This window comes from Neopelma chrysocephalum, unplaced genomic scaffold (genome assembly GCF_003984885.1).
Source record: "Neopelma chrysocephalum unplaced genomic scaffold, ASM398488v2 Primary Assembly neopelma1_62, whole genome shotgun sequence".
Taxonomy (NCBI): domain Eukaryota; kingdom Metazoa; phylum Chordata; class Aves; order Passeriformes; family Pipridae; genus Neopelma; species Neopelma chrysocephalum.
Genome location: NW_020897719.1, coordinates 3,027,099 through 3,041,376, shown reverse-complemented (window position 1 = coordinate 3,041,376; position 14,278 = coordinate 3,027,099). Strand labels below are relative to the sequence as shown.

Genomic DNA, 14,278 nt, shown 5'->3' with positions numbered 1-14,278 from the left:
GAAAGAAAAAGTATCCATTCTAGATTGTTCCCACAATTTGCAGAGAATTGAAGGTTCATTTTTTATTGTGTTTTACCCTATTATTGGGCAGTAACATCCGGTATTTGATAGAATTGCAGAGATGAGATAGACACTCTGAATCATGCCTCTGTTGAAGCTGCTAGTGGCTTCTTGTTATGTGAACCAAATCGTAACTGTTGTTAGGAAGTTAGTGAGAAAGAACCATTGCAACAGACACTGGTTTCCATGTCTAAGTGCAGTTTCCAGAACAGATGCAGATACCACAGCAAAAGTGATTGGAAAAGAGTGTAACTAAGGGGATGAACAAGAGTGAGTTGGAGGAACTGATGTAACATTGCAACAACATGCTTTGCATTGTATTTGCATCCACTTAGGAACTGGAAAAATAATGGCTGTGTATTTGTGCCTGTTTTGGTGGAGTATTGTCCCACTTTAAAATCATGCTCAGTCCTCTAAAACTACTGAGATCATGGTCATGAATCTGAAAGCAGTTGTTCACGAGGTGCACACCTCTTGATAGTCTTCAGTGACTGTGGCACTGGCGCGCCTGGCTTCACTTCGGTAAATTGTGGTGCAGATCTGTAGTCTGCTTAGGGCACCTTTGTGACTTGCCTTAGCTGGATGTATCCTTGCTGACAGACACAGGAGAAACTATACCAGTGGAAGTCATGAAGTGCTTCATTCAAGAATAAAAAAACATTTCATCAGGTTTGTTTTTTTCTTCCCCACATTCTCTACAGCCTCTAGGACAGCACCACATGTTGCTCCACCACCAGGAATAGTAGAAATAGACAGCGAGAAATTTGCATGTCAGTGGTAAGTGTATAGTTCTATTCAAATGCTTTAATGAAGAAGAAAAACAAAGAAAAATTCTGTATTCGTGTGTCACAGAATTTTCTGGTTTGCTTCTGTTTACTGTTAGACTCATTTTTCTGAAAAGTATAAGATAAAACCATTTTCTCATTGCTTTGAAGAAGTATGAAAGACAAAACTCAACCAGAATATTCAGTCTTTGACTCTTGGTACTTAAAATTAGATTTTGTTTCTTAGAACAGAATTTAATTTGATTTTTAACTCTCATCTTGATTTTATTTATTTTTTACATTTTCAGGCAGTGTTACCTGTTTCACAAGTGTTTTCGTCTGATAATATGTTGCTGTATTACTGCACCAGTATAAGAGTAATTATCCAATTCTGAAGCTAGGCTCTGGCAAAGTCTGTGAACCTTGAGCAGGTTAAGGAAGATTAAAGTCTTTTCCATCCAAATTCTCTTGTTTTCAACTGATACTGTTGTCAGATATTGAGAGAGAAACTATTCCTCCTTTGGTTCTCCTGTGGACTGAGGGTGATCTTTCTGAACTAATTGTCTTATGTAATTCTACTCACATCCTAAATATTTGTATTAATCGGTTCCTGATGGGCCCTTTCGCCTCGGCTGCTTCACAGCTCTTACATTCATCTTTTGTCTTACTGAGCAGGCCAGGGCCTTCAAGATAAAGTGGGTAGAATTTACAAAGCTTAGTGGTTTAGGTTATGGTTTATATATTTAGGTTATGATTTAGTTATACTGCCAGCAGAGCTCTGGGGGAAATGTTGCAGATTCTTGTAGCCAACTGATGTTCTCATGCTTCTCTTTGCACACTGCAAAGTATTATTAATGTGCACTGCTGTGAAAGATTGAGAAATTTCACATTTAGACATTTAAACAGGGGTACTTGGAGTTAGACTCTCTGCAGCTCAAATTAGCAAGCTGTAAGTTGGCCTCGAGCCAAAGCTAGATTCCTAGGCTGCCTCTTTAGTTAATGGAGTGGGATATTCCCCCAATAGTAAAACAAATTGCCTTCTCCCACCAAGTTTCTGGTAAGGTTACAAGTTACCTTCTGGCACCACCTTCTCTAGAAGAATCTCTAGAAGAGATTCTAGAGAACACTAGACATCTAGCTTTCAGTAATACAGTTGTAGGCAAGCTGAAATTTGTACTTTGTATAAAGTGTAAAATAGAAAGTTTGGCTGTTAAATATGTGTAGGTACTGTGCTGCAACTATGTGCTACCATCAAGTGACAGAAAATGCTGAAACAAACCATAGAGCACGGTATCAGGAAGATTTTGAATGTCTCCATTGTTTCTGATCCTGTGTGCTTCTGCACCTGTCAGTGTTGAATATTACTATGTTGTACTTGATTTTCTCCTGGTTAGTCATATGTAGGTAGATATGAGGTAGTGAAAAATAAAAATTGACATATAGCCCTGAAAATTCTATTTAAATTGTGCTGCCAAAAAAAAAGGAAACTTGAGAGCTGAGTAGCTGCCTCTTTTAAAGCGTTTTCATCAATGCTAATATGGAGTGTCTTACATTCATGTAAATTTTCATGGTATGTTTTAGTCATTACTTTCTCTTGAGAGAAATGGGAAAATGAGTAAATCATAGCAGTAGAATTTAGTTACTATCTCTTGAAAGCAGCAGAAAGGCAAATTAGTTAAGCTGACCTTCCTGGATGTATTATTAGCCAGCTTAGCTTCAGTAGGACTTGTAAGGTAAGTGCATGTCACAGTAAAGTGCTAATCAGAGATCCCATTTCACTATTGTAAGTCCTGAGTATCTCCAGTTTGCTGATACCAGTGATAGTGTGCCAGCCTAATATGACATACCCAACTGGGCAGTCACTTGTCTGATATGCCATATTTAATTAATACCTAAACTTTCTATTAATACAGTGTAACCTCGATTTTTTCTAATAGTGAAATTGTAACTCAACTGCAAGAGAAATGGCACTACACTTACTCTTTAGAGAAAACACAATTTCAAGATTATAATCATATGCTCTTTTATCTAGTTATATTGGGAGTGCAGGACTCTACAAAGGAGAACGCAGTGTAGTTTTCCAAAGTGTTAGCACCATATAATAGATGCTGACAACTAAGAAGTTTTTTTTATTCTGTCTGAGCCTATATTCTGATGCCAGTATTTGAGCACTGAGTGAAAGTTGTCACTTGCCTTCATTTGCTGCTGGGGAGGAACTGTTCCTATGCCTTTGGGTTGGAATAATGGATCTGAGAGAAATAAAAACTGACAGAAAATGTTTCTTTCTCTCACAGCTTCCTGGTTAGAGGTTAGATGGTCTGTGGCTTTGTGGAGAGCCTGTAGGAGATATCAGTACTTTCTTTCCCTTACAAACTTTCTATAAAAATTTCTGGTGAAGAATTAACTAGCTCTCAGTCCATCTTTTGCTAAAGTAGAATCATTAAGGAATAAGAATAGAGCTGTGGGGAGGAGACGTCACCAAACAATGCATTCTTTTTTGGTTTTGTTTCTGAGTATACATTAAAAAGGCATATGTCAAGACTATTTTGCATAAATAATATGTATATAAGTATGTAAATAAGATGTTGCATGTAAAACTGACCGCATGTACTAGGGGTCCTTCGTGTTGATTCATAAGCAGTGAGAAGGAGAAGGTGAGGAACAGACATTTGACAAAACAATATACTAAAATGCTATTTTTTATGTCAGATCTCAGAAGTCTCTGTGATAGAGACAGAAGTGTTTTGACAACCCTTCTAAAAGTACTCTTTCTGTATTTTGCTTCATAGTTTATTTTTTCATCCTCAGGTTAAATGCCCATTTTGAGGTGAACCTTGATTGCTCAGTCTCTCGAGCAGAAATGTATTCTGAATACCTCTCTACTTGTAGTAAATTAGCTCGAGGTGGAATCCTAACATCAACTGGATTTTATAAATGCCTGCGGTAAGACAAGAATTCATGCAGCAATAAAGAATCAATTGTATGTGCTCAATACTAAGCTGTGGCTTTAGATTTCTTTGAGAAGAGATCTGAGTTGTAAGGCATTCAGTTTTGGAATTTCAATTGAAAGAAATGTTTGGAGTTCGTTTAATTTTGTTTCATATTGTTTCAGAACCTTTGATAGGGTTTCTTCTCTGCATATAGTCTTTTTAATTCTTTCCAAAGTAGTTTTTTTAGGTTTTGTTCACTTAGCTTGTATGAAATCTTGGCCATCTGGTGAGCCTGCCTAGTCCTCAATTATGAATACTTACATGCTATTGGAAAATCCTGCTGGGTTGCAAAGATGCAGGTGTACCTGTACGTAATGTGGCAGTTACTGTGCACACAAGACCAGTTAACCAAAACAAAAACATTGCAAGAGAGTTGAGTTATTATTTATTAACAGAGATTTATGTTGTGTTTGGCAGAACTGTCTTTCCAAATCATACAGTGAAGAGAGTAGAAGATCCAAGTAACAATGGTCAAGCACATATACACGTGGTAGGAGTGAAAAGGAGAGCTATACCACTTCCCATTCAGATGTACTATCAGCAGCCACCAACGTCGTCTACCCCAGTTGTCCGGGTTGATTCAGTTCCTGATGTGTCTTCGTCTCCTTTGCCAGCAGGTTTTTAAATTAATATATATAAAGTATTTCATTGACTCTGAAACCATAATAAAAGCCAAAAGATTTTGAAAATAGTTTGAAAGTGTTGGAAGCTGGTGCCCCATGTTTTGATTGAGTTTATTCAGTAATGTTGGGAATAGTATTGCAGTATGTACTTGCATGCCATTCTAGTGTTTGATGTTTAACCCATAAACTTGCCAGTCAGCAGACAAGCCATTGTTGTTGCATCATTAACTTAGATGCAGTATAGCTGAGAAGACAAACTGCTTCATAGAGAATTGCAATTTTAAGCCTTGGATTTTTAAAAATTTGTTATGTTAATGTGTTTTGAAGTAATTTCTGCTTTGAAACTTTTACTGTGTTTTATTTCAACAGGAATCCCACATGGGCTACCAAGTGTAGGAAATCACTATCAGAGGACCCCTATTAACCAGTCTTCAACTTTGACAGCAACACAGATGTCTTTTCCAATTCAAGGTGTTCATACTGTGGCACAGACTGTTTCTAGAATTCCACAAAATCCTTCTATTCATACACAACAAAATGCTCCAATGACTGTTATTCAGAATAAAGGTCCAATATCCTGTGAAGTAGTGAAGGCTGCAGTAATACAGAGCTCTGTTCCTCAGTCTGCAGTTCCTGTTACTATTGCTGTGGGAGGAGCTTCTAATCAAAATCACAGCACTACAGGTCAACAGCCGTCTGTTACTGTTGTGGGTTCTCAGACGTTGCTTCACCACCAACCTGTAATTCAACAACAGTCTCCACTGCACGCAGTGGTACCAGGACAGATACCTTCAGGCACTCCTGTTACGGTAATTCAGCAAGCTGTACCTCAGGGTCATATATTTGGCAGAGTACAAAACCTACCAGCATGCAGTTCAGCAGTTTCACAGGGTCAGCAGCTAATTAGCACATCATCACAGCCTGGGCAAACATCATCTCAGCAGTCTTCTGCGGGTAACCAGCAACAAGATACAGTCATCATAGCACCACAGCAGTACGTCACAACCTCTGCGTCTAACATTGTTTCTGCCACCACAGTTCAAAATTTCCAAGTAGCAGCTGGGCAGGTAGTTACAATCGCAGGTGTCCAAAACCCACCAACATCTAGAGTAGGGTTTCAGAATATTGCACCAAAACCTCTGCCGTCTCAGCAAGGTTCGTCTGCTGTACAGCAGCCACAGCAGCAGCCTCCACCACCGTCCCAGCAAAGTGTAGTGATCGTAAGCCAGCCAGCTCAGCAAGGTCAGACATATGCACCAGCTATTCATCAAATTGTGCTTGCTAATCCAGCTTCTATTCCTGCTGGTCAGACTGTCCAGTTGGCTGGACAGCCAAGCATTACTCCATCGTCTTCACCATCCCCAGGTCCAGTTGCAAATAATCAAGTCCCTACAGTTATGTCATCTTCATCTACCACTCCTCAGTCACAAGGACCCCCTCCTACTGTTAGCCAGATGCTTTCTGTAAAGAGGCAGCAGCAGCAGCAACATTCACCAGCATCGTCACAACAGCAGGTACAGGTACAACAACCGATGCAAATGCAAGTTCAGTCCCAACAAGCTAATCCAGGAGTTGGCCAGCCCAACTCTGGTGAGTCTAGCCTGATAAAACAACTGCTTCTTCCGAAAAGAGGCCCCTCAACTCCAGGGGGGAAACTTATACTCCCAGCTCCACAGATTCCTCCACCTAACAATGCAAGAGCTCCTAGCCCTCAGGTGGTTTATCAGATGGCCAATAACCAGGCACCAAGCTTTGGAGTTCAAGGACAGTCTACAGCTCAACAGCTGCTAGTTGGACAGCAAAATGTTCAGCTGGTCCCGGGTGCGATCCCACCCCAAGGGGCCATGCAAACAGTACCCATTTCTAATTTACAGATATTGCCAGGCCAGTTGATCTCAAACAGCCCAGCAACTATTTTCCAAGGGACTACTGGCAACCAGGTTACGATAACAGTTGTGCCAAATACGAGTTTTGCTACTGCAACTGTGAGTCAGGGAAACACAACTCAAATCATTGCTCCAGCAGGAATTGCAGTGAGTGGAGCACAGACAGGAGTTGGGCTACAGGTGCAAACACTTCCAGCTACTCAAGCACCTTCAGCTGGACAATCACCATGTACTGCTGCTCCCCCATTCAAAGGTGATAAAATAATTTGCCAAAAGGAGGAAGAAGCAAAGGAAGCAACAGGTTTACACATTCATGAACGTAAAATTGAAGTAATGGAGAATCCTTCCTGCCGAAGAGGAGCTGCAAACACCAGCAATGGGGATGCAAAAGAAAATGAAATGCAGGTGGGAAGTCTTTTAAATGGGAGAAAGTATAGTGACTCCAGTCTACCTCCTTCTAACTCAGGGAAAACACAGAATGAGGCCAATCAGTGCTCACAAGTCAGTAATGGGCCATCATTAGAAATGGGTGAGAACGGAGCTCCTGGAAAGCAGAACTTTGAACAAACGGACACACAGGAAATTAAAAGTGATTTGAAGAAGCCCCTAGTTAATGGAATCTGTGATTTTGATAAAGGAGATTGTACTCATTTGAGCAAAAACATTCCAAATCACAAAACTTCCAATCATGTAGGAAATGGTGAGATATCTTCAGTGGAACAACAAGGGAATTTGGATGCCACGCAGCAAGATACTGCCAAAGGTGATCAAGGGGAAAGAATTTCTAACGGGCCTGTATTCACTTTGAGTAGTTCACCTGTTGTAAGCGGTACACAGGAGGCTGCAAAACTGTTAACCCAGCAACTTAGTGGTACCAACACTGATTTACCTAATGGACCTCTAGCTTCAAGTTTGAATTCAGATGTGCCTCAGCAACGCCCAAGTGTAGTTGTCTCACCACAATCTACAGCCTCTGTTATACAGGGGCATCAAATCATAGCAGTTCCACACTCAGGACCTAGAGTGTCCCAGTCTACCCTGTCCTCCGAAGTTCGGTCTACTAATGGCACAGCAGAATGCAAAACTGCAAAGAGGCCAGCAGAGGATAATGACAGGGAAACTGTTCCAGGAATTCCAAATAAAGTAGGAGTTAGAATTGTTACAATCAGTGACCCCAACAATGCTGGTTGCAGTGCAACTATGGTTGCTGTGCCAGCTGGAGCGGATCCAAGCACTGTAGCGAAAGTAGCAATAGAAAGTGCTGTTCAACAAAAGCAGCAGCATCCAACCACGTATATACAAAGCATGGTCACACAGGTATGTTGTGGTGTTCTTTTTATGTTTATTCTGACTGTGATTCTGACTAATACTGTGAAATAACATGGCTGAAAATGTGAACTCGGTCAATACCTCTTACATAGTATTTAAAATATTCAGAAAATTATGCTTTCTGTTCTTCGCAGACTAAAGTTCTAACAGTTTACGTACTTCTTCAATATCAGTAGCAATAGTGGAATTTAAAATTTGTAGCTTGATAATACGCAGTGAGGGAAGAACTTCTGCTTACTGTTTCTTCCCTTAAGGATTAACTGTTCTGAAAACATACATGATCTGCTGAATAGTCTTGTAAAAATGACAGTGCTGTTCTGCACTTTATTCTTGGTCACTATGGAGAGGTGAATATGGTTTTTTGAAGTTAATCACCACACCTGCATTTGGCTTGCTGAAATGAGTTGAAGTTCTTGCATTTAAAGGCAATTTTCGAAGTCTTGCTTTGTGGATTCACTGCTTTCACTGCTTTCACTACAGACAGTATTGTTTTGTAAATCGTTGGAATATTTACATTAATTTATTATAAAATATTGGCAACATTTATTATATCAATGAAATAAGCATTGTTCCGGGATGGGGTTTTTTGGCCAAGCTTTGGAGAGGGTTGTTGGGTTTTTTTTCTCCCTTGAGAATCTCTTTGAGATTAAACTTCATTTAATCTTTCGGAAATGGTTACTCCCAGCACTTTCCTAGAAATGAGGTATGGCCATCATTTTTATGATTACTAATAAGTAACAATAATCATGTTTGAGATTATTCGTCTCTGTAATTTATTTTAGTTTTGTACACAGACAGAAAATACCTCTCCGCAAAAACACTCCTAACCTGAATAGGAGCAAAGAGAATAGAATGGTAGGTCTGGCAGTCAAAGTTCTGACAGACCAGAGAGAGGAAGTGAAGTCCTGAATGTATGTTTGTGCATTTTGATCTTGAAGTAACAGGGCTTTTATTTCTTATCATCTTTTTTGTTTATTTGGTTGGAGTTTTGTTTGTTTATCTTCAACAAAGTAGAAGATATAGACCTTATGGACTTAAACAGCTGGAACTCAAAATGTGACAAGTGATGGCTAGTGCTACTTCTCCTGTGTCAAGTTAGGTTTCTCTTGAAAGCTTTCAACTTTCCTTCATCTAGGTGGTCAAAAATCAGGTCTAACAGTTAACAAGTTACCTTTCTGTTTTTCTTTCTCTACTTTTTTCTTTTAACTGCTAGTGTTACATTCTTAAAAGGTCTTCGAACTCACACCTAAATTTTCAGCTAGGTTTTGTTAGAGTGAGATCTGTATTATTTTGATATGTTATTTATCTTTGTTCTTACTAGAAACAATTTTACCAAAATGAAAGTGTCTGTTGGCAGCATGGGGACACTAATGTGGTTGATTTTATGTAGTGTGGATATAGTAACTATGCCTTGCTTTTACACCAAGTGTCTTTAGCTGTTACACAGTTTGAATTTCTGTTACAGCTTTACTAAGGTTTTGGCTGACGCACAGAATGGTATGGCTGTGTCTCTGGAATGGAATAAATATTATCTATGTTTATTTATTCCCTGGATATGTGGCTGACAGGAGTTTGCAGTTGTGTCTCAAACAGCTACTAAACTCTTAGACTAAGAATTTTGAGAAGAGTGAAATATTACATTTAATTGTTTCATTTGATTTTGATAGTATGTATCGTGATAATAGAGGGGGGAAATAGAAAAAAAAAAAGAGAATATTTCCTTTGCTGATGGTTTCTTTTTTACACTATCCCTAATATTGCTATCATTAATAGTTCCTACATTTTCCATTGCCTGTACAAACAAAAATGCTGTTGTCTGGGTTTGCCCTTCAGTACAAATTTGCAGATGAGGAGAACTTCGTTTAATGTCTCCTTCTCTGAAAGTTTGCTCATTCTGCTGTCTGTAGGATGCCCGCCCTTTCTTCAGAATTACAGAAATATGGGGAAAAAGAGTTAATTAGTTTTGATCTTGGTGAAAAATATATTCATTAGCTATTTGTATTAACCATATGGCTGTATATTTATGAATGATGTCTGTCATGACAATGCAAAGTACTGACTTATAATTGAACCCATTTTATAATACTCTGGTTCAGATATAGTTAATATCATAATTAGGCATAAGACTTTTAAAGATCTTTGCCACTTCTTTAAAATGAATGTGTTGGACTATGAACAGTATCTAAGTTGTTCTGGCCGACCCCCAAAGCTGCTGAGCAGCCATTGCTTTTTCCAGAAAAGCAGATGTTAAATTATTATAATATTGAGTCTGCTTTTAGGAATACCTTTGAGACATCCAGAAATACTAAAATGTAGCCAAATTCTCATGAACTTGGTGTGAGTTTTAGTGATGACTTCTTTTAAGGTTAGACCCCATATAATCTTCTTTTTTCTGCCTCCCATTTTGAGTCTTGTCTGATAAGCTGCTTCCTTGTCCCTGACTTTGGGAAGGGCAGCAGCTAAGGAACACTTTCACATGAGCATCTGCATTATTTTATTCTTTCTGTAGTACCTAATATATATTGGCTGTCTTGCAGAAGAAATAGGAGTGTGTGTTTCTTTCTGCAAACACTGTTAAATTTATTAGAAATGCAACCCAGTGGAGAAAAATGGTGAGGGACAGAGAATAAAGGGATATTAGCTATGGCAAAATTACATAGCTGCTGAAGCTTTTAGCGTGTTTGCTTGCTATCTTAAATTTTTGTTTTAAGCTACAGCTTGTATTTCACTGAAGTGTGAAAGGGATGGAAGAAAAGAAATTGTAATAAAAGTGAAACCAAACAGGAAGACTGGAAAAAGAGATGTTGAGGACAGAAGAGAGAGTATTGTTTATGCAGCTACAGCAAGATTAGTTGTCATGAGCTGCAGAAAGGAGAAAGGGAAAATGCTTGAAGATAAGGAGGGACAAATGAATAGGGGAGGAGGGGATCAGCAAAATGAAAATTAGGAAAAGGAAGAAAAAGAATGAAATAATGCTTAAGGGAATGTAGAAGTTAAGAGAAATTTGTTTTTGTTATATGAATGGTAGTTTGAAATGGGCTGGTACTTATGCTTGGGGAAGAATGTTAATTTAAATGGCCTACTGAAATAATAAAAATTACATATTTGCTGTATATGGGACAGCCCGTGTAAGTGCCATCAAAATTCAGTTAGATGCAGGTATCTTCTGTGTATAACCTGAGATTATTCCATGTTAATTGTATACTTCAGCAAAGCTTATTAAAAAGTAACTACATATATTCTGACTTTAAAAATTTTTCTTTTTATATTTTGCATTTTGATAAAAAAATGGGCTATGAGTGTATTTGTTATGTTGGACGAGGTATACATGATACACAGAGTGTTGCAATTTTGTTAATGTATTTTGTAATGTACTCATGAAATGTACTCTGAGAGGAGACAGAACTGGCACTTTATTTTTTTGGCTCCGTTTTATTTTGGTGTTCCCTGTTCCTGGTTTATTGCTTTCCTGAGGCATTGTGCTAGACTGGTGGTTGAAAAATAAATGAGCAATTACCTATCTGTATGCTTTTCTTTTCCACTTTTTCTTACTCCTCTTGAAACGCCTCCAAAACATCTGTTGAACATAACCAGGTTCGTTTGTCCCAATTGGTGTATGTTTTGAAGGAATGCTGTGATATCATGCAAGTTCTTCGAACCAAACATATCTGATTTAAATTGCCTTATCTGGCTTTTAAAGTAATGACTTTCCTACTCATCACTGTCATCCCCTCATAAACAATGCACGCCCATTTCTCTTAAGGCTGTCCACTTGAAAAACATGCTTGTGTTGAAATTTAGGTGGCAAAATCTGTGTGGCCTTGACTACTTGCTCCTGCTCTCTGTTGGTTGGGAAGCTGAGAATTACTATGCACCAGAAAGCAGGTGTGTAGCTCCAGGAGGTGTAATTCATTTCTAGCCACAGAGCAAATGAGCTTCTCAGCTGGAAGTACTGAAATACAGAATCTCAGTACTTTTATTGCCCTTCACTTGTAAAACACACTGTTGCAAGGAGGCATAAACTTCAGTAATCTAACAAGGAAAGAACATTTATTTTGTTGGCTGCCCATCTACTTGACCCCTTCCTCAGACTCAAATTCTGCTCTATTTGTTTTCAGCTTATGTGTTACCTCTTTATAGATGTGTTCATTATCATGAATAAGATAAAAAAAAATTTCTGGTACCAAACTGTAAATCCTGTGATACTTTAAAAATATTTTTGCTAATAATTAACTGTTTGAGTTAAACGTATTTACTATGGGTGTGCACATACTAATGATGGGAGAAAAAATGCAGCCTAATGCTTTTAAACTGCACACGTCTCTGCATGTCGGCAGAATCCCCTACACACTGGGATGCAGTGTGTTCTCTTGCTGTTGGCACAGTAGGCCTTTTAAGGAAAATGGGCAGGTATCATGATAAAATAGAGTTGTCTGTTCATGCATAAAGGGAATGGCACCATTGGTTCTGTGAAATGTGGGTGGAGGCCATTTCTGGCCCCAGATCATAGGGTTTGTTATTGTTACCACACAGGGAGCTCGTGTACCCAAATGGAGGAGTTCTTGTGCATAAAATTAATTAGCATCTTTGTAAACAGTCCATTATAGTTAGCAGAAAGTCTTAGCTGTACTCTTATTTTTCATGACTAGGCTGGACCTCCACCCTACCTCCGATATCTCAATCTCAAGTCAACCTAATCTAGATATAAAATCTCCACCTGCTTATTAAAAGTAGGCTGTAGTATCTGTTCTGTAAGTAGACTGTACAGGCATTAAGGGTTTGTATTTGTGTACTTTAGAGTTCAGTGCAAATCATACTGAGATATGTGATGCTGCTGTTGTAGAGCTACCTTTCAGTCCCAAGATCCTGTGAGAAAAGGCCTAAGTGGTGGCAGTTGCATATCCTATCATGAAGAGGTCTAATTTGAATAGAAAAAGATGTCATGAAATGCTTTCAAGTGTACTAGAGTACTGTATGTTTGTTTTGTTGGGGAACATGGGTTCATTAAATCTTTTTGCTAGAGGAGGAAACTTTGTGAAATCTTTATGCCACAGGGAAAGACTTTTCAATCTTACGTCTCCCAGAAAGACTTTATTAGGAAAAATTTAATGTGTGTCATGGTTCTGTATGTTAAAGAAATAAGGGAGTTTACATAATCATTGTACTGTAAACTAAATAGCACGTAACTAGTATTTCTGGGTATATTTCTGGGATATTTCTGGAAAACAAAGGCTGTACCTAATTTTAGTGATGTTCTGTGTATCCTACACTACTAAACGTGTACAAGAAAATAGAGGAGGGAAAAGGAAACCGAAAATTAGCAGTATTTCTGATCTCTCGAATGAAGAGAGGAAAGGTCTGAGATGTTCGGATGTAGAACTTACGTTTGTAAAGTAAAACCTAGGAAAGCAAATGTAACTTTGCTCTATGTGTTGATTTAAAAATATAATCAGCACACCTGGTAGGCAGGTTTCTCTTCAAAAAAACATTGAAGTTGTGACAACCTAATGGTACACGTTTGAGCAAAAGACTACAGTAGAGCGATAACAAGAGAATTTAAACAACAGCAATTATTTTACATATTTCTTTTCAATTTGTCAGCTTTTTTCCTTACTGGGAAAAAAAAAAAAAGGGATAGAAATTAGAGGGGAAGCTGAATTTTCACTTTTTGACCTGAAAATTTGTTTCCTTTTCTGTGGTCTTTCATTTTCAGCATGTAACATTTTGTGGTGTGTATCTCAGATCTTCTTGTTTAAAATACAAAAATTTTTCTATTAGATGGTATTAAAACCTTTGAATACCACTTGGAGACCTTGCCAGAGAAGCCCTTGAGAAAATTTGTAATTCTGGATTAATTGCAGGGTTTGCTCTGAATGGAGTAAATAATACATGAACCACACACTGAATGATAAGAATTTAATGAAATACTGAATTCATTCAGTAAACTCATTTTTGCTTCTGCACATTAAAGGAGACAGAAGTTCTACAGGGATAAAAAGTCGCATAAAGACCATCATAATGTGTTGATACTGGGATGCCAAGCGAAGGCTGCAAAACAAGCTGTACTGCTAACACTCAATTACTTTACTTGCAGCTTCACTTTAAAAATGCCTGTTTAAAAGACATTGATCTTAAAAGGCTCCACTTGTGTTTACCTTTGGTTAAAAGATACATTGTGAAGGATTTGTTACCCATTCTGTAAAATAGTTTAGAGGTCTTTAGGTGAAAATCATTGATGAGTTCAAAATAATTTGTAGTTATGACTAAAGGACTCAAGTCTTTTCTTAAAACTTTTCATATATACAGATGGATTACAGGCATCATAAGTAGTTATGTTGTGTTCAGAAGTTTTGCAGAGTTTTGCCTTATTTTTATCATGTTTTGTGCTTGGATATGGGAAGTGTTTTGCTTTTGATTGGGCTTTTTTGCTGTCCCTTTGGTCGTGTTACTAGCATTGTATCATCTGTGATAGTTATTAACTTAGTACCTTGTATGACTGTTGTCCTCAATGCCAATAGAGAGCAGCAGGAAGAAAATGCAAAATCAACATGCAAATGAAGTTATAGAAGTTGCAGCTAACTGTTCGTTTCTTTATAGTGCTTTATAGTAGAAGTCTGAAGTTATTA

General features: G+C 38.1%; 1 protein-coding gene across 1 annotated transcript in view; it reads left to right on the top strand.

Moving 5' to 3' along the window:
• Positions 1-14,278, top strand: part of ARID2 (AT-rich interaction domain 2) — a 103,044-nt gene that overhangs the window by 70,817 nt on the left and 17,949 nt on the right. Inside the window, exons 12-15 of the mRNA XM_027682193.1 lie at positions 762-837; positions 3,633-3,767; positions 4,232-4,431; positions 4,807-7,640. Of these exons, the coding sequence (XP_027537994.1) occupies positions 762-837; positions 3,633-3,767; positions 4,232-4,431; positions 4,807-7,640 (3,245 nt within the window). The remainder of the gene's footprint in view (positions 1-761; positions 838-3,632; positions 3,768-4,231; positions 4,432-4,806; positions 7,641-14,278) is intronic.